The sequence below is a fragment of the Crocodylus porosus genome, unplaced genomic scaffold (assembly GCF_001723895.1).
Source record: "Crocodylus porosus isolate Cpor-Errol unplaced genomic scaffold, CroPor_comp1, whole genome shotgun sequence".
Classification (NCBI taxonomy): domain Eukaryota; kingdom Metazoa; phylum Chordata; order Crocodylia; family Crocodylidae; genus Crocodylus; species Crocodylus porosus.
In genome coordinates this window covers 24,601,070-24,620,921 of record NW_017728931.1, presented here as the reverse complement: position 1 = coordinate 24,620,921, position 19,852 = coordinate 24,601,070, and the positions used below count along the sequence as shown (strand labels likewise).

Below are 19,852 nucleotides of genomic sequence, written 5' to 3'. Positions count from 1 at the left end.
TTGCAAGATGGTTTACTAAATATGGATCTGTTTGCTGGAGGAGCCACGTTAATTTCTCTGTTTGAGAAGAATATCAATTTCTGCAAACAAGGTGATAAATTCTTTCTCCTTGTGTTTGTCATATAGAGGACATTCTAAGATATAATGAATAGTGTCTTCCAAAACTCCTTGACAGACTGAGCAACATCTTTTAGCCCTTGGAATGGAAAGTCTATATCCAGCCAAAACAGCTGTGAGCATCTGTTCAGTCCTGAGTCTAGTCAAAGAGGTTTGCCACTTATTGTTGAGATCCAGCTGTAAATATCTTTCTCTCCCCAGAATCTAATTTCCAAAGAATATATAGAGGGGTGATGCAAACAGCCCTGGCCACTGCAGAAACATTCTGCCTGGCAATATCTCGGAACCTCTGGAAAATCCAGACCTTTTCTATGCAGGAGTCTTTCATTGTCTTTGATATAATGTCCCATCCCAGAAAATGCAAAAGTACAGGAAAGAAAAGCTAGCCAGGGAGATTGAAGAGAAAGGGAATTATTGATGTCTTCTATATAGCACAATTTGAGCAAGTGAGATGTAGAAGAGGCAGAATTTTAAACCAGAATCCTGCCATTCTAATAAAAATATTAGTTAAAATGGAATCTAATCCCTCTCTAATCTCAAGAAGGATGCGGGAGTTGAAGGAGGAAGACCCAAAAGAGCCTTGAGAAACTTATTTCGAGGTATGTCTACATCATTACTGGTGGCATAGCCCCATACTTCAGCTCCATACAAGATCTGAGATGCAACTTTGGCTTTATATGCTAATATGGGAGCTTGGTCTGATTGCCCTGCTGTGGTCTCATAAAATTTCTTTATAGCCACTGGTGATTGGGCTGCCTTAGTTTTAACCAACTGAATGTGGTGTTTCCATGATGGAAAAACTGTAAACATCACACCCAAGTACCTATAGGTTTTAACAGCTTTGAGTTTGATTCCCCCACCATGTTCCATGGGTAGTTGATCAAACTGCTTCCCAAAACATTATTTTGGATTTATCATAATTTATATTTAAGTTGTTTTATCCACAAAGATGCTCAAAAATTGTAATTGCTCTCTATAATCTGATGGGGGTTCTTGACAGTATGACAGGTCATACTGTATACATTAAAATAGGGATCAGGGTTGCTAGTAATTTGGGGGGATGAAAATGAGAGCCTTGCATGTTGCTGATAATGTCATTCATATAAAGTTAAATAGCAGGGCTGTGTGAAGCTTCGGGTGCTGATTCAATTTGGAGGAGATTTGGTCCATTTCGGCAGCCAAATCTCTGAATCTGAATTGAATAAGGGGACCAATTAAAAGGTCTGAATTGATTCAAAGCTCTCTGAATCAATTCAGAAAAGATTCAGAAAGCTTCAGCAATTTGGGCAGTCCCTGCTGGCTGCAGCTGGGAGCTGGACCCGGACTTCATGCTGGTAAGTTGTGGGTGGGGAAGAGAAGCGGGAGGAGACCATAGGGGGACTGCTGCCAAGCCCCATCCCCTGCCTGCTTCCTGAGTCCCCCTAAGCACTCCTTGACCACCCCCCCCCCCCGGGTTCCCACCCCCCCCTGGTTGCCCCCCCCGCCCCCGGCCCCTTTGCCTTTTAAAAAAAAAAAAAAAAAAAAAAAAAAAAAAAAAAAAAAGCCCCTACTCACTGGGTGCTGCCAGCTATGTGGAGGGGTACTCACTGCCCCCAACTACCCTACACTGTGGGGGGTTCTGCTATGAGCTCCTCCCTCATGGCTGCCCCACCTGTCCCAGCTCCCGGCCCCTTATAAAAACCCAAAACCCCTTGCACTCACTGGCTGCTGCAGCAGCCTTGGGGCTTCTGAGGGCTCAAGAAAGAGCCTCCCATGCAGTGGGGGGGCAGTAGGTATTGCCCCGCCCAGTTGCTGGGCAGGAGTCTGGGGATTTTTGGTTTTGTTTTTAAAGGGCTGGGAGCTGGGGTGGGTGTGGCAGCCACGGGGTGGTGCTAGGAGAGTGGGAAGAGGCCGGGGGGCTCATTACAGAGCCCTCCCATGTGGTGTGGGGCAATGGGGATCACCCCCCTGCCTTGCAGCAGCCAGTGAGTGGGGCTTTTTTCCCCAAAAAGCTGGGGCAGGTGGGGCAGCCACTGAGAGCAGGCAGGGGGTGGGAACTAGCCACTTTGCACAGGTCTAGGAAGAGGGCCAAAATACCTCCTTGCCTAACCTCTCTTTGTCTGAAATTTTTGTGTAAATTCACCCCTCAGGCCCCACCTAACTTGGGCCCAAGTATCTGTATGATATTCTATCAGCAGATGAAAAAGAGAAGGGTCAATCCTATATTTTAACAATTTCTCCCAAAGTTTACTTCTATCTATACTGTCAAACTCTTGACAGATCAACAAATGCAACATACAATTCTGATTTGTGCATATTTATATCTCAAAAACTGAAGGATAGATATGTTATCAATAGTGGAATATCGATTCCTAAATCTAGTCTGTTCATATAATATGTTTTTTCCTTTTACCCATGCTATGAGATAGTATAACAATTGGCACCCAAAGATTTTAGCTAAGACATCTATTAAACTTATGGGGCGATAAACTGGTGCAATCAGGAGGATGCGTTAAATAATGGACTAGATAGAATCTGTGCCCAGGACCAGATCCCTGAAGACAGAAGCATTAGAGCAATGGTTTTCAACATTTTTAGACTCAAGGCACTCCTACTTAGACTCAAGGTACGCCTCCATAAGTCTTGTGAATTAAGTGGTACCTAATATATAAAACTAACTTATTTGTTACAGTGCTTACCACCTTGCAGAGGAACCAACCTGTGAGGGTGGGGAACATCCAGGCAGGGACTGAGTTGGAGTCTGCCCGTATCTTCTTACCTTCTCACATGTGGCTTATCTCCTCTCATCTCATGGCAGCTTTCAAGGGATCCTGCAGCAACCCTGGGTGCCCTTGCACCCTGTTCGAAAATCAATGTATTAAAGTAAACCTATGTTTTCAGAATTTGTTCTTAGAAGTACCAAGGGCAAAGCTGTACCAAGATATGAGACTTCTTATTTTTCCAAATATAGAAAATACCTCTTATACTCATGATTTTAATTGAATTCCATACAACAATCATTGCCAATATAAACAAAGCAAATCCCATTAGTGGAATCCCAGTGGTGGTCAGCAAATTAGACAAGAGATGAATATGGTCCATACTCCATATAGTTGTGAGAAAGATAATGCAGTGAAACATGTCATTTCAAATGCAGGGATGACATGTTTTCACTGATATTTTCCCTATCACTGTTGTAAGCAAGGGGGAGTTACAGCCAGAACCATCTCTTGGGGGGTGGGGCAAATCAAGCCAACCGCCCTAGGCCCCACACTAAGGGGGACCCCTGTGGATGCTGCCATACAGGCCCCAAGGGTGCCACTACTGGGGCTTTGCCACCCCTACTCCATGCTCTGGCTGCTCCCCACCCCTAGGATTGGCTCTGCACACCCCTAGGATTGGCTCTGGTTACAGGTGTTGGTGTCAGCCAGAAGAGTAGAGGCACTTCATATAATGCTGCTCTACTCTGCTTAAAAACCAAGGATACTCAGTCTAATGAACTTGAGCTATGGTAGTCTTTTGTTGAAGAGAGAAGAACTGAAGAGTTTTTCCACTGTTAAGTCAATAGCTTTTAATTCAGGAATTTGAGTGAAAGTTCAGGTTGTTCCCTAACAGTTGTTCCATCATACAGTCAATCAAAGCAGAGTTCCTACAGGAATTTTGTTTCCAGGGGAAAGGAAGCTAGAAGTATCATGTCTATAGTTCTTCAGTTTGTTTACATAAGAGAAACCATGTTAGCATTTATATTAATATAACCATATCTGTTGTGTAGAATTAGCTGTGAGCAGGTGGTCAGAAGAAAAGCTCTAAGTAGGGCTGTGCAAAATGGTATCATTCTGTTTCACCTTCAGTTTCGGTGGTTCGAAGGAACAGCATTCTGTTTTGAATTTCATTTCAATTTGAAACAGCTGTTCTGTTCCATCAAAACTGAAAGGCTGTTTCGGTGCTGTTTTGATGTTTCACTGGGGCTGGGAAGTCAGCCCAGCTGAGTTGACTTCCCATTCCCAGTGCTAGACTGGGTGGGGAGAAGCGGAGAGTCAGCCCAGCTGGGCTCACTCCCCCACCCATGCTACAATCAGGTGTGGTCAGCCCAACTGGGCCCACTTCCCCCCCCCCCCCATGCTGCAATCAGGTATGGGGACAGAGTCAGCCCAGCTGGGCTCAATCCCCACCCCCATGCTGGGAATGGGGGTGGGAGCAGAGAGTCAGCTCAGTTGGGCTGACTCTCCACCCCAACCCCCCTGCCGGATCACAGCACTGGGGTGGGGAACTGAGCCCAGGCTCAGTTCCCTTCCCCTGCACTGTTATCAGCTTCTGGCAGTGGGAGATGGCAAGAGCCAGGGCTGCGCTCCCAGCTAGTCCTAGGAGCGCAGCCCTGGTTCTCCCCTGTCTCTTGCTGCTGGCTTTGAAACTCAAAATGTTTTGAAATGTTTCAACTAGCCTTGTTTTGTTTTGAGGCTGTTTCGAAGCCCTTAGTTTCAATTCAATTTCACTGTTTCAAGCTCGAAAGTAGTCGAAACAGTGTTGAATCCAAACAACCGGTGAAATTTTGCATAGCCCTAGCTCCAAACACTTCTACAATATAGTCATCTCCCAGTTACATCCCTCTCCTTAGTTTAGTTTATTGTATTAATAAAGTCTAACCTGCTCCTGAAAGCTTGACTACAGCTTCTCTGCTGACCTAATGACACATCCCTAACCTTGGTTCTAGTGCTTGATTCTAGAGAGACCTGTTGTACTTGGAGTAGCAATTGCAAGAACAGTCCTGCTCATCCCTGAAATAGAGCATGCTCAGTGCAGATGGAATCTTTGGAGAATGCTATTGGCATATATAAGTCTCTACCATGCATGGTGTATTTCTTTGTCAAATTTGACTGGGATTTTTTTTCTTTTGTTCTTGATAGAAACAGCATCAGGTACATCCCTGGTTGCTAAAAGGTGACATTACTGGCAAATGTCAAGTCCCTCCATAAAAGCTATGAGGGATGAAAGCTTCTGAAACCCCCCCCACCCAAATATATAAATATAAAACCCAAAAAACAAGCAGCAAGGTTTGTTTTAGCATAGGGAAACCAACTTACAACCTAATCAAGTTCTCTGAAATGGTTGTCATTTTTGGTGAAATGTGAGCAGAAGAATCAGTCTAAAGCAGACAGGATGAAAATGGACAGTTTGACAAAGTTTGACAACATTTTAAGTGACTAAAAACAGGGACTCCAAATGGGAACTGTCAGACAGCTGGTAGTGCAGCTACTACCACTATAGGAATAGTGGACAGTCAGTAGAGTTACACTAGAGATTCAGTTTGCATTGAGGTGATCACTTTTCAAATGTGGTTCCTTTTATATGAGACAACCAGCTTTGTGGGTGATGTCTTTTACTGGACCAACTGCATGCTTGGGATAAAGTTAGATAAGCTTTTGAATGTAGGGCATTTTTCACTAGGTTCTTCTGTAAGACATCCAGCTATCCTATTCCAACAATGAAACCACTCAATGTGTATTTGGATGTCCTGTTGAGGCACATATAAAATAACTATGTTTAATGCCAAACCTAAGAATGACAGTGTGAATATTCTGAATAGGTGAGACACTTAATATCATTGTCACCATTAATGCATGACAGGTAGAAGCAATATATGTTATGCCCTGGCTGCTGAACTTGAGAGAGTAGCCTTTGTATTGCCAGCACTGAAAAATTATTTAAGTACTAAGCAGACCGTAAACTATATAATCATTGGCACTTAAGCTGATCTTTTTTTAGGTTGTGTTGTAGAGATTTCATAGTGGAAATTAATGCTGGATATTTGAACTCCCAAGCTCAGACCCTAAACCACTGTGAGTTTTCATCCCACCCAAATTATATCACTAGCTGGTAACCAATTTCACCTGGCTCTATTATTTTGTTTCTTACACTGGCCATTATAATTGAACTATCAATGCTGTCAACAGCAGTGAGCAACCTTTTCAGATCAGCTCAGGTCAGAGGCAGGTGAGTACTAGGATCTGTCTGCTGCCACGGCAAAGGAAAAGTTTTCCTTGTCTCCATTGCAGCATGAAGAAAGCTTCTGCTGGCAAACACTCCTGAAATGCCACATAATTGGGCTGGATCCAAAGGTTCTGCAGGCCAGTTATGTATACCACTTCAGGTGCCACTTCTTGGTGTGGTTCGCAGGCAGGTGGGGAGCCAGGAGATCTGTCCTGCACATTGCAGACATTGCTCACCATTTTCTAAGCCACCAATTTGCATCATACAGTTTGAATCAAATTCCAGTTTGAATTTAGGGTTAATAGATGATCATTGAATATCATGGCAGGTCGATACACTTGACAGTCCCTTAACAGACCCTGTTCACAGCCTCTATGTATCAGTTTGTGCTTGTAAGTAATTAGGAAGTGATATTAAGCTTGTTTAACCACTGCTACATTGTTACAATCCTACTGACAGATACCTAAAGTGCTATACCAGAAGCCATAATGAATGCAATTGACCTGCAATTGATACTTAGTCATAGTGAGATGATGTTGGGATATTTTACTCTGTACAGGTGTTACTTTGTGACCGATATCCTCTGTTATGGTGCAAAAGCACAACTGAGTTTCCCTTATGGGGGCTGATATTTGCAATGTTTATCTGCCGAGTTCCTTAGGAATCTTATATACATGTTAATTAATACAGTTTAAATGGCATCCTGCCCTTATCTGCATTAACTTTAATTGATGAGGATTAGTTGATCTGGACTGGAACCAATTTTAGTTTGGACAGTAGATGTCCACATGTATATAATGATGGCTGTAGTCCATATTAAACCTAGAAAAATGTAACATCGGTAAATGGCTACAGTCCTGGCATGCAGAGACTTTTGAAAAGCAGGCAGGGCTGTAGTGGCACTTTTAATCCTCCCTAGCTCTGGGACCAAGAAACTGGGGAGAAGCTCCCTGGGCTCTACTACTCAGTGCACAGGGACTTTTAAAGGGTATACTTGCAGCTGAGCTGCCTGCATCTCTCCCTGGTTTCTGGGTCTGGACTCCTGGGGAGGTTTAAAAAATAAAGCCATTTTCCCCACAGTTAGGATCCAACTAATTTTATGGTGGATCCCCGGAATTGCATGTCCTACCACGCGCATGTGGTAAGCCAGATTACACACATTTTGGGATCCAACATAAAATTCATAAAATTCCAATTGTGCAAGTAAATTAATGTCTTCCAGCAGCTATAGGCTGACATAGCCACATCAGTTGCAGAATCTACCATTGAAATGCAGGCAGTTTTGCCAGGAAAACATTAAGTACTGGACACACAGCAAGACTGCTTAGCAGAGAACATGGAGAGTATCATTTTTAGTTACAGCTGGGGTTGAGAATGTAGGTAAGAAGAATATAATATTAAAGATGGTGAATAGTTCAATTCCTTCTGTTTGCACTTGCTTGCTGCATAGGAAATGCTTTAGTGTGTTCAGATCTGCAATTTCTGTTAAATGAAAGACAGTGCCAAAATTAGAAATTAAACTGGAAATTACTACAGGGTTGGATATGTTTGAATCTGGACAAAAGAGAAAATTAACTTTCAAGTAACAGTATATATTAAGAATGAAATAGGTGTGGCAATATTTTAAATCAGGACTGTCTACCTTCAAAGTGGCCAGGGGCCACTTGCCCCATGGGCTGCACCAGTGGGGGGGCACACAGGTGCTAGCAGGGACCATGGCCAAGTCATGCACATGCAAGTAGCTGTTCTCCTTCCCAATACACTGCAAATGTGGGTGGGGGCTCCATCACCCTGATGCACTGTGCACACGTGTGTAGGCTCTCCCCTGTGTGGTGGGGCACCGCATCTCACTTTCAGCTTCCTGTGGGCTCCCCTATAACACTTTGCCACATGAGTACTCCAGGCTGCCGCTCCCCTGGGACTATGGGCTGTGTCGTGCTGTGCTGCCTCACCTCCTGGGGCAGGAAAATGCAGCAGAAGCTGGAGGAGGGTGGAGGGTATTGAGACTGTGGCTGCTGCTACAGTTAGAGCAATAGGGACAGCAGTGGCTGGGTGGGAGTAACGTTGTGTTTGCAGATGACATTTTTAAAAACATAAAACTAGATCAAATTTAGTTGTTGATCTATTAAGTGGTGAACTGTGTGTTGCAGTATATCTTATAGAAATGTCACTTTTGTTGTACAACAGTTTGATATAGACAAAGAAGCAGGAGAGAGACAGATTTATCATCGGTACTGCATGGAACGAGCCTCCGTACATTGTGCCCACGTGTTCACCACAGTCTCTCAGATAACAGCCACAGAAGCAGAACATATGCTGAAGAGAAATGCTGGTAAGACCTGGACTGAATTCCTATACTGCCTACTCAGTGAGATAAACTTTGCCTTGACAAAAATGAGAAAGAGGCCATGTCTGCATCATGATAAACTGACTTTGCCCAGTGGCAGTAGGCTGCACAGTTCTGTCAGTTGTTTCCTAACCCAGAAGGAATGTGGCTGCATCTATGTGGTGCTGTGGGTAGACTAATTTGGTTGGGGGAGCTAATTGGCCCTGACACTCAGTAATGCTAATTGGACCACCCAACGTACTGTGGGGACACAGTTACACTGTTTTGGGATTGGGATGTGTCCTTGTTAGGAGCAGCATCATGTCCTTGAGGGCACCATTGTTGATGCTGGTAAATTTACCACGTACACATGGACAGAGACAGACAAACAGAATGAGAAACATGCACAAGTACACAGACAGGCACATGCATGTGTTCACTCAGAGACCTTAGTGCACTGGGGAAAATATCCCTTGCTAGCACTGGGTGCATCTACATGAGACATTTACTGCAGAGCTGCCTAATTAGCTCCACCGTAAAGTCTACACATCTACATGTGTGGCCCTATTAGCCTGCAGTAAACTAATAAACCCTGCCTAGGATAGCACTTATAGTAAATATAAGCCCTAAATACAAATACTATCCTCCTGTGGAGTTACGTACTGGGGCTGTGCAAAATTTCGCGGGCTGTTTCGTTTTGATGCTGTTTCGATTAATTTCAGGCTCAAAACAGTGAAATCTAAATGACATGAAAGGCTTCGCGACAGCCTCGAAACAAAACAAGGGCAGTCAAAATGTTTTGAAAGTTTTGAAACGTTTCAAAGCTGGACTTGCTTGCAGCTAAAGAGAAACTAAGGAGAGGGGTGGGGAAAGGACTGCTCTGATATTGACATGTGTAGCTGGCCAGTGACTGATCCTTCCCTGAGGTACCTTCCAATCCCAGTGCTCTGGGAGAGGGATGGAAAGCATTGTTTGAACTGAGCTTTCTCTGTGCCTTCACACTTGCAAATGACTCAAGATTTTTGCTCTCAACAGTTTGAGGTGCAGTTTCTCAGAAACCTCTGTACCCATGTCCTTGAAACCTGGAAAGCTTCATGGCCTCAGCAGGGGCTACCATGCCTGCAGTTTTCACCCTATTGTGTCTTAACACACACACATGTTACACGAGTTTTTCTTGTCAGTAGCTTGAGGTACAGTCTCACAGAAACCCTTGTACCTATCTCCTTGAAACTTGGCAGGCTTTGTGGCCTCAGCAGGGGGGCTACCACACCTGCAAGTATCAGCCAAATCAGGCAAGAAATGACAAAGTTATAGGCAGCTATAGGCTATGGGCAAAACACTGAAACAGTGAAACAGTTTCAGCAAAATGAAATGGAACAGTGCTTTTGAAATGAAACAAAACTCAAAATGAAACACAGTCCTGTCAAAATCGTGAAAACAGAAGTCAGCCACCACTTTAAATGACAACAGGTATAAAATAACTTAGTAAGCACTACCACAGTAGCATCAGCAGGATCTCAGACAGCCATACTGTGACAGAGCCTTTCTTTCCACTCCTGCAGGAGCTTCTTCTCCAGTGTGCATGTTAAGAAGCGCCCTCACTGTGTGACTGTGTGTGTTAAATCACACTCTCACTGGAGCTGGGGCATCTACATGACATGGTAGTGTGCCCTAATGAGGTCTCCTCTTCCCCTACAGCCTCAGCCTGGTCCACCACTTTAAATGACAACAGGTAAAATAATAATTTAGTGGGCAGCAGCACAGTAGCAGCAGCAGTATCTCAGACAGCCAGATTGTCACAGAGCCTTTCTTTTTATAAAAGAATTGAATGGAAGAAACAGAGATGTTGTTTTGGATTTATAAATGATGTATTACTTGCGGTGTGTGATGGGCTATGTTGTGTTTTTATGTTTGTTATTTTAAAAAAAATACTGAATAGTTAGAGAAATATATCTTAGCAAGCTTTTGGGTTAAAAAACCCTTTGTCAGGCTCAGGAAGCACCTGCAGTTGGTATGTCTGTGTGCTGTTCCTGGATGGAAGGACTAGTAAATAAGCCAGAGGCTGGCATGCAATTCAGGCAAGAAAGTTGGTCAGTGAAAATGGAAATGGAGATGTCAGGGGGTGAGGGACTGGCTGGCGTTGGGGAGGGAAGGGGATGTAGCAGCACAGGTAATAGGGCAGATGTACCTGGGGAGTCAGATGTCCAACAGGTTGTAGTGTGTCAGAATTCCACTGTCTATATTGAGTCCATAAGTTTCTATGCCTACTACCTAGGAGGCTGATGAAATGACGTTCATAGGCCCGGCTCTGAAAAGTGTTTTGTAAATTCAAACAAGCACTGGACCTTGCTAACCGAACCTCATCACCAGAACTGAAGTCAACTTTCTACAGCTCAAAAAGCAAAACTTGCCAACAATCTCCAGTACCCCCACAAACTGCACACCAGAATCTATCAAAGACAACAATACCCAACTACTTGTGGAGGCATATTCCTTACAAAAAAACCACTCAGAATCAGTCCCGAGAGACTGGAGACAGAAAGGGAATTTACAAACCACTTTTCACAGCCAGGCCTATGAACTTCATTTCATCAGCCTTCTAGGTATAGAAACACACAGACTCGACATACACAGTGGAATTCTGACACTCTACAACCTGCCGGACATCTGACTCCCCAGGTACCTTGGCACTTACCTGCACTACTACAACCCCCACCCCAGCCTGTCCCTGAGCCCCCTGATGCCTCCATTTCCATTTTCACTGACTGACTTTCTTGTCTGCACTGCATGTCAGACGAGCCTCTGGCTGCTTCTACTATTCCTTCCATCCAGGAATAGCACACACACCAGTTGCAGGTGCTTACTCAGCCTGACAAAGCGTTTTTCAATATGAAAGCTGGCATCCCAGGAAGCTAAGCTGAGCTCACTGGAAGCCCCACAACTCGACTGCAACCAGCAAGCCTCAGGCCTGTCAAAGATGTGACAGGTCTCGGCTTTCCCCAGCCAGGGCTATATGTATACATGTGGTAGCTGGAGGTTATGGCACCTCCTACCTGCCTTTCTTCAGGAGGATTCTTGGTCCTGGCATTTCCTGGAGCTGCCACACCAACAGTCCCACCGGGCCTCCCTGACCCTGGCAGAGTGCAGTTTTAGTGGTCATGCCCAGGACCTGGGGCCTCCTCCTTTCCCATAGCCCCAGCCCATACCTCCAAGTTCATCCTGGCATGGAAGCTCAGCAGGGACTTGTTCTTCCCCTGATGGCTGGTGATGTAGTGAGTACCTCTTCCAGCTCTGAGAGAGGCATTAAATGTTTTTTGTTTTTTTTTAAAAGAAAATAGATGCAGAAAGAGTGAGGAGGGTGGCATTCACTCTGTCTGCATCTGGAGCTTGGGGAACTTCAGCAGGAGGTTCACCTGCAGGAACATCATGGGACAATTAATGCTAGCATGGGACAGTAGATCCCCCTCTTCCACATTCCCCCACCACCACTGTTCTGTCTTCCTGACTGTCTTCACCAGCACCGCTGTCCACTGATTCAGGCTTTGGCTGTTGCATACACTGCCCTTCACCTTGTGTCACACATGGTGGCCAACACATGCACTGTAGTGGACCACAAGGGATCAAGCTATTTCCTGATGCCCTCCCTCAGGTACTACTTGCATGCCTCCTACAGGCCCTCCTTAGCTGCCTCACCAGTGCCTGCATATCTGGTGACAGTGGCTTACCCCAGCCAGGAACACTGATCCCCTGAAAGCTCTACATTTGGCTCAGAAGTTCACTCACTATGGGGATCACCTGGCTAAGGAGGGCATCGCCAGTGCTGAGGGCATTGCCAGCACTGAAAATCTGGGAGATAGTATCCCACTCTGTCCTAGCAAGGGAAATTCTGAGGAAGAAGGCGGAATCATTTGAGTTTGTGCTCCATACCCCTCAAGTTTCCCCTAGAACCAGGTCTCCTTCCCCAGAAGGCACTTCAGAGGAGGCTGACGTAAAGGTTGTGGAGGCAAGCAGCTCACCTGAATTCACTCCTCCTGTTGCTGTGCCTCTGGCTGTATCCCACTCAGCTCTGTTCAGGGGATCGCTAATCCCAATCTCCCTAAGCAAGGCCATCTCATGGATGGCCTTCTGTTGCTCCACCAGCCTCTCAAGTATCAAGTATGTAGAGTTCCACCAAATCTCCACATCCTGCATAATTTTGTGCTGTGGGATGTTCAGCTCTTTTTGTTTGTCCTGCAGCATCTTGCCCCCTTGATGCTTCAGTGGAAGTAGCCTGACACCTTCCTGCATTTGGAAATGAGCTTGCTGTTGCTGTCACCAGCAGCCCTGTCCCCTGTCAATGAGGTGCAACTTGCGTGCCAGACAGTGAATGCCAACACAGCTGATATCACAGACCACCTTGACCATACTGGCCCTGTTGTCAGTGACTATGAACCTGCGGGTGAGCTCTCTTTGCCCAACAAGCCCCCCCCTGCTCTGAGCAGTTCATGGCTCGCATGATCTCTGCTGCCATGTGGGACTTGTCTATCACCTTGGCTTGAAGGAGTGCCCATTGATGGCCTGACTAGTCGTACCAGTGCCCTGTGAAGGAGAGGTGGGTGTGATTCTCCACCCTGGCTGCTCCAGAGGTCTGAGGTAAAGTGTAGGCCACCTGCAGACCTGCCTTGTGAAGCTCCTCCCTCAGGTACTATTTGCATGCCTCCTACAGGGAGGTCACCACCGTCCTGCTGAAGGTGGTGCATGTGGGTACTTGGTAGGATGGAGCCACAAGCACCATGAGCTGCCTGAACCCTGGCCACTCAACTATGGAGAAGGGCTGGCCATTGACAGCAAGCATTCCCCCAGTGCTCTGGGTGATCTTGCTCACCCTTGCAAAGTGCCCCACTTTCTTTCTGCTTTTCCCCCACTGCTCCAGGGTGGCCTGCCTCTGGTTTGTGGGGACAGGGTCTTTGGAGCAAGAAGGGGACTTTCCTTTAGGCATGCTCCTGCTGGTGCCAGACTGAGGAGGAGCAAGTGATAGGTGGTGGTGCCTGCAAAGATGCATCAAAATCCCTGTGGTGCTCATGTGTTTTGTTCCCTTGCCCCGGCTGCTTTTGGCTCAGCAGTGCAGGCAGATAGCATACATGGGATCATCTTCCAGCTCAAAATGATCCCAGACCACACTACCCACTCACTTCTGGGGTGTGGGTGCATGTGTGGACTTTCCTTCTCCTCAGCAGGCAGAGGCACAGCAACAGGAAGAGTGGATTCAGCTGAGCTGCTTGCCTCCACCTCTATATCAACCTCCTCTGAAGTGCCTTCTGGGGAAGGAGACCTGGTTCTAAGGGAAACTTGAGAGGTATAGAGCACAAACTCAGATGATTTCCCCTCCTTCCCCAGAATTTCCCTTGCTAGGGCACTGAGATCCAGATCCAGCACCAAATCTTCCTCTGGGACTGGAAGACTCAGCATGGGAAATGTAACAGGGGTGGAAGAGACTGTCAAGCTGGTGCTCGTTGTTGTCATGATGGTAGGGTTATGGCTGGTGCTGTTGGAGGGGATAGTCCCAGGCCCAGGCAGTGGCACTGCTCCCTTCTCTCTTCTGCTTGTGGAAGCCACATTCCTTCTAGCTGGAGGAAAGAATCTGTGTCTCAGTTTGTGGGGGGGCAGGGAAGGGACTTACACCTCTCCCTCTACCCAGTCTTCTGCACCTCCCTAAAGGCTTGCCACCACCTGCCTTTCCACCATGCTTCATGGTGTCTTGCATGTCTTGTTTTTTCTACAAATATATAAATTTATTTGCATTCCTATATAAATTCAATCATGTGAGTGAGTGTGGCACCAAGTAGAAATGTATAAACACAAATATGAGTGACTGAAGAATGTGTCTTTCCCCTATTTAAAATTCAATAATGTGAGGGAGTGTGCTGCAAAGTAGAAATGTATAAAAACAAATATGAATGAAGAATGTCTTTCCTCCTACATAAATTCAATAATGTGTGTGTGGGGCAAAGTATAAATGTGTATATAAAAATATAAATATATCTTTCTTCCCGTATAAACTCTATAATGGATGTATGTTGCAAACTTTAAATTGTATAGAAATAAAATATAAAATGTATTCCCCTTCCTATGGGAATTAAATTCTATATTGTAATCCTATCCAATATAATTATAAAATTGAAAAGAATAAATCAACAAATATAATAATAAAATAAAAGCACGTCGGGGGGGGGGGGAAGAGATATGCTAAAATCCTTCTCACTAGGCTAGCAGTAGCAAGTAGGAAATGAATGGTAGCCTTTGTTGTCTGATGCTGCTAAGTAAAACAGCTCAGTAAGTGACACCAAGGCAGAAAGCAGGCCAGTTCAAACAATTCTGCTTTTTTTATGCTATTTAGTCACTGGCCAGCTACACAGTCAATATGAGAGCAGTTCTTCCCTGCTCTTCCCCCATCTTCCCCCTCTCTCTACTTACTTTCCGTTTTCCTGCAGGCAAGCCCACCAGCTTCAAAACTCAGAACATTTCAAAACTTTCAAAATGTTTTGACTGCCCTTGTTTCATTTTAGAGGGCTTCAAAACAGCCTCATTTTGTTTTGAATTTACTGTTTTTTGAGCTTGAAACGAGTTGAAACAAGACAGCTGGCAAAGCTTCGCACAGCTGTACCAGGTACTACAAATAGAGGGGTGTATCTCTAAAAAAAAAAAAAAAAAAAAAAAAAAAAACCATTGCAAAAATAGTTTGAGATTATGTAGCAAATTATTTACTCCTATTCTTTACATCACTGTTTCAAATATAAGCAAACTGGAATTGGTTTGCTACCATTGTCTCTCAGAAAAGTAACTTTTTAAAAAATTTCTTACAGTTTTATTGTAGGTGAATATAGGGCAGTGAAAGGTTTGGAAATGATAGCCCTGGAAGCTGAAATCCAGTTAAACCATAAAACAGGTACAGCAGAGGCACTGGCACTTGGAGTTTTCCTCAACACCACCTGGCCTAGTTGCTTCAGGCTGAAACATGTCTGGGTGGACCATGCCTAGCGATAAGAGTAATTCATTCTTCACTGCCTATTGGCTCTTTTCTTCAGTAATGACAGCAGCAACAAACTACAAAAAAAATATATATATATTCTCTTTTAAATATAAAGCTAAGATCAAGGATTTCAAAATAGCTAGTGTAGGCTAAGGAGCCTCTGGAGCACCATAAAGAGGTGCGGTTGACAGAAAGTGCTGAACATTTATTTGCCCTTTAAGACATCTTATGGTGGGCAATGAATAAATGAACTGTCCAAAACCATTAATGATTCCTGAAAAATTCTGGCTTATAATTTTGAGTTACAGGAATTTAAAAACATAGGAGGGTAGGACTGGAAGCAATGTCAAAGGGATTATTCCTGACTAAACCATCCCAATATTCTCTGCTTTATGCACATCCTTTCATAGCACTGGGAAAACATGAACCACAGTTCATGAAAGGTTGTACTATATCTACCTGCAGTATATCTACCTACCTACCTGGGTTAATCTACAAGGTTCAAATCTACCCAGACTTCTACTAAACCATCCCAGCCAAGTGTCTTGACCAAGACCCCTCAGTCTTTTCTCCAGGCCAAATAACTCAAGTACTTTCAGGCTTTTCTTATAAGTCCTGTCATAATTTTGGTTGCTCTGCACTGGACTCTTTCCAAACTGTCTGTCACAGAGCAGGGCCTAGGAGTGGCTGTGATCCCACTAGCGCCCCCTACTGTGTCAATTAGGCAATCCAGCACCCTCTCATCTCTCCCACCATGTCTTGCTGGTATATATAAGGTTCTATGGGAGGCTGCCTTTTATCTCCCAATGCATGGTGTTATGCTGAACTACCCCCTGTTCCATATGAGGTGACTCGGTGCACCCCAGCCTTATGGGCAATGCGTGCCTCCCACCTCCCCTTTAGCATGCCCCAAGCCTTGCAGCTCTTCTGGACATTATCAGGTCCAATTGCTATCTACGCCTTGCCCAGCGCCCTTGGGCCTGACCCGCAACCAATGCCCCTTCCCTGGCGCCTCTGGGCTTGTTATGCGACTGGCACCCCTTACAACTGATTAGCCCTACCGGGCTTACTGATGGTACTCTTCCCAGCTGGGCTCAGTGGCCTAAGCCTTAGCTAGCCCCTCTGGGTTTGTATCCCCAAATCTGTATCCAATTGAGGCTCAGGCAGCCAGAGCCTTACCTGGCCCCTTTGGGGTCCCGACACAGACAGCCCCTCTGGGATCTTTTTTGGTCCACACCCCTACTGGTGTTTTTATCAATAGTGTATGCCCACTCCTGGGACTTTGCTTAAAACCTGCCCCCACCGGGGCTTCGCTCTGCACTAGCCCCCTTATGGGGCTTCCCTCAAGTACACGCCCACTCCAGGCTCTCTATAATCATGGACTCGCCCTCTCTGGGCTTGTCTCTCTAGTAACACCCACCCTAGGCTTCTCCTCTTGTGGCTCTCCCTTTGGAGCCAAACACAAGCCCCTCAGGCTTCTCACTGGTGATCCTTGCAGTGGGGCTCAGGTAACCTTAGCTGTGCCTGGCCCCCAAAATCCTCTTTGCCCTTCTCAGGGCTGGGGTCTTATACCCCAACTACAGTGCCCTCACTGTGCCCCTCCCCAGGGCTAGGGTAGTACACCCCACAATGCAGCACCACATTCTGGTGCTGGGAGCACCCCCACTCTACTAGGGCACTCCTAAATGAGGCCCCCTCCATCCCCTACAGCCTCTCCCAGTCATCTGGTATAACAGTAACTAAACAGAACCATAAACCAAACAGCTGAAATGACAATAAGCCTCCTGCCTATAACATAAGATCTAAGCCCACCTGGCTCTCTCACACAGGCCTCCCAGTCAGGGTCCTCTCCACCCTCACCATTCTGTAGCCACTTGGGTGGTCAGGTTACACCAATCAAGCCTGCTCAGCTCTCCAGCACCTCAGACTACCAGAAGAGAATCACTCACTAAGGCTCTGGCCTGGGCTGTCTCAGGGAGCTTCAGCAGCCCTTATTCCTTCATAGGAAAAGGGCACCTGCGTGACCCTGTGACACTGTCCACATCCTTCTTGAAGTGTGGGGCCTTATCTGGGCACAGTTCTCCAAGTGAGGCTTCACCAGTTCTGAATAAAGCAGAAGGATCACTTCGCTTGATTTGCAAGCAGTAATCCTGACCTAGGATACTGTTGACTTTTTTGCTGCAAGAGCACACTGTTGGCTCATTCAACTTTTACGTATCCACTGTAAACCTCAGGTCCTTCTCTGCAGTACTGCAGCCTATTCAATTATATTCCCCAGTCTGTATTTATGTATGCAATTATTTCATTCCAAGTGCAGGACTTTGCACTTGTTATTTTGGTTGCTCTGCCCTGGAAATGCTGAAATGTCCAAGTTTCACACTGAATGGGTTAGATTAATTTAATAGAAGCAGTTACACAAAATATCAGCAGACTCTTAGCTATAGGTGTACAAACGTGCATAATGCTATACCTACAGTATGATATAAATTGGCAGAAGTTCTTAGTCATTATTGAATCTTAGATGTAAACACACTGGCTTATGTACTATTTCAGCTTCACATTAACGACGCATGACTGCCTGGTAATCAGTAGATTTGTGAAATCCACATGGACACTGTCTGCTGAAAAAGGTCAACATTCCTCCAGTAGATCATTAAACTTGAAGCCTATTCAAGGGCACAAGAGTCTGTAGAGTATCAGCCTTCTGATGTACTTGAAAAGACCAAATTTAAAAGAAAAAAAAGCAGAACAATTGGCATTCACAGACTTAGCCTCACAGGTTTCTAGCAGGATATGTGTGCAGCTGAGTTTAAGTAGCAAACTTGATAACAAGCCTTGTAATTTGATGCAGCTATGTAGAGAGGATCACAACAGTGCCTGCTGCCCTCACTGCCCTTTAAGTTGTATAATCATTTTCATTATAAAATTCACTATTCTGTTGTGGCAAAGGGATGTGGGTTGGAGGGGGCAGAAAGCATGGAATTGAAATAGTTTGGCTCTAACTAAAGGTGAACATCTGCAGTGGTATAAGAAACAGCCCAGAACTGGACATAGAGGCTGTTAGCCTACCAATGATTGCTTGTGATCTGCTGTATTCCACTTATATTCACTCCTCTGGGTCCATAGGAGCTGCTCTAATTAAAGCCTCCCCCTCTACCCCAGCCCAGGAGCATGTGTGAAGATGCCCAGGGGTACTTACGGCCATTAAAGATCTAACAACATTTATTAAGTGAAGAAATGGTATCAGTCCCAGTGCCAGTATGAGTACCTAGTACTTACTTTCTTTCACCGATAAGGGACTGAACTATAAATAGCCATAACTCTGTTTGACACGAACATTATGCAAGTGCATTGGTTTTAATTGTAAACACTTTTGGCCCTCTGAGGAGAGGTGCTTTACAAGTATGTAGATTTTGGGGAGAAATCTAAAATAGTATTTTTAATGTACTTTTAAAAGTACATTTTATTCTTTGTATCCTAGAAGAGACCTCTATCAGGATGGGTGCCCATCGTACTAAGCGATGTTCAAACACATAACAAAGCAGTGCTGGCCAAGAGGACCTCACAATCTATAAAGACCAAATTGACAAAAGGATTGGAAGAAAGGGATGTAATATACAAGTAGAGGACTAAATTGTGGAACTCACCCATAGTGCTTGTTGAGCACAATAACTTTCAGAGATTCTCAATTATGACACCGGGTGATTTTGTCGTCTCAGGAGCAAATTATCAACACTTGCAGCATATTTATTTATAGTTCTGCAGCTAAAAATGATGTAAAGTGACTCTGAGGCTACAGGTACCTCCCATAAGTTGCCCTGTGGAAACAAAGCCTTGGGTTATATACATTTAAATCTGGAATAACTCTATTGAACATAGCAGAGTTACTTGGGAATTTCACCAGCTGTTATTCTCTATGGTGATAGAGAATGCTGTTTCACTGTTATAACTAATAATAATGCCAAATAAATCTTGACAGTTTGGCACCTAACAAAATTTTGGTTCTTTCCTTAAAGGTTTTGCAAACACTGAAGATGTCTACCTCTATCTTTGTTTTGCTTTTCCAGATGTTGTCACCCCAAATGGTTTGAACATTAAGAAATTTTCAGCGACACATGAGTTTCAGAACTTACACATCATGTACAAAGCTAGGATCCAAGAGTTTATTCGTGGTCATTTCTATGGGTATGCTTTTACTTTTCAGAATGAGCACTTGGTTGTTTAAGGCTGTTGAGGCAAGAGCTAGAGTAGGTAGACTGTAAAAAGTACTTCCTAGGGGACTGGGACTGTTACCTACTGACTCTTGTATTTACCTGAGAGCCATGATAGGAATCCTAGCTTTTGGTTCTGGCTCTGTGTAGTACCATGTGTGATCAAACAAAAGGTTTGACATGTATGCTATTTACCCAAGATATAGTTCAATACAGAGTTCT

General features: G+C 44.8%; 1 protein-coding gene across 3 annotated transcripts in view; it reads left to right on the top strand.

Annotated features, from left to right (window-relative positions):
* GYS2 (glycogen synthase 2) overlaps positions 1–19,852 on the top strand; it is a 64,175-nt gene that overhangs the window by 22,156 nt on the left and 22,167 nt on the right. For all 3 annotated transcript variants that reach the window (XM_019544409.1, XM_019544407.1, XM_019544408.1), the window contains 2 exons: positions 8,272–8,416; positions 19,487–19,604. In XM_019544409.1, coding sequence (XP_019399954.1) covers positions 8,272–8,416; positions 19,487–19,604 — 263 coding nt within the window. The remainder of the gene's footprint in view (positions 1–8,271; positions 8,417–19,486; positions 19,605–19,852) is intronic.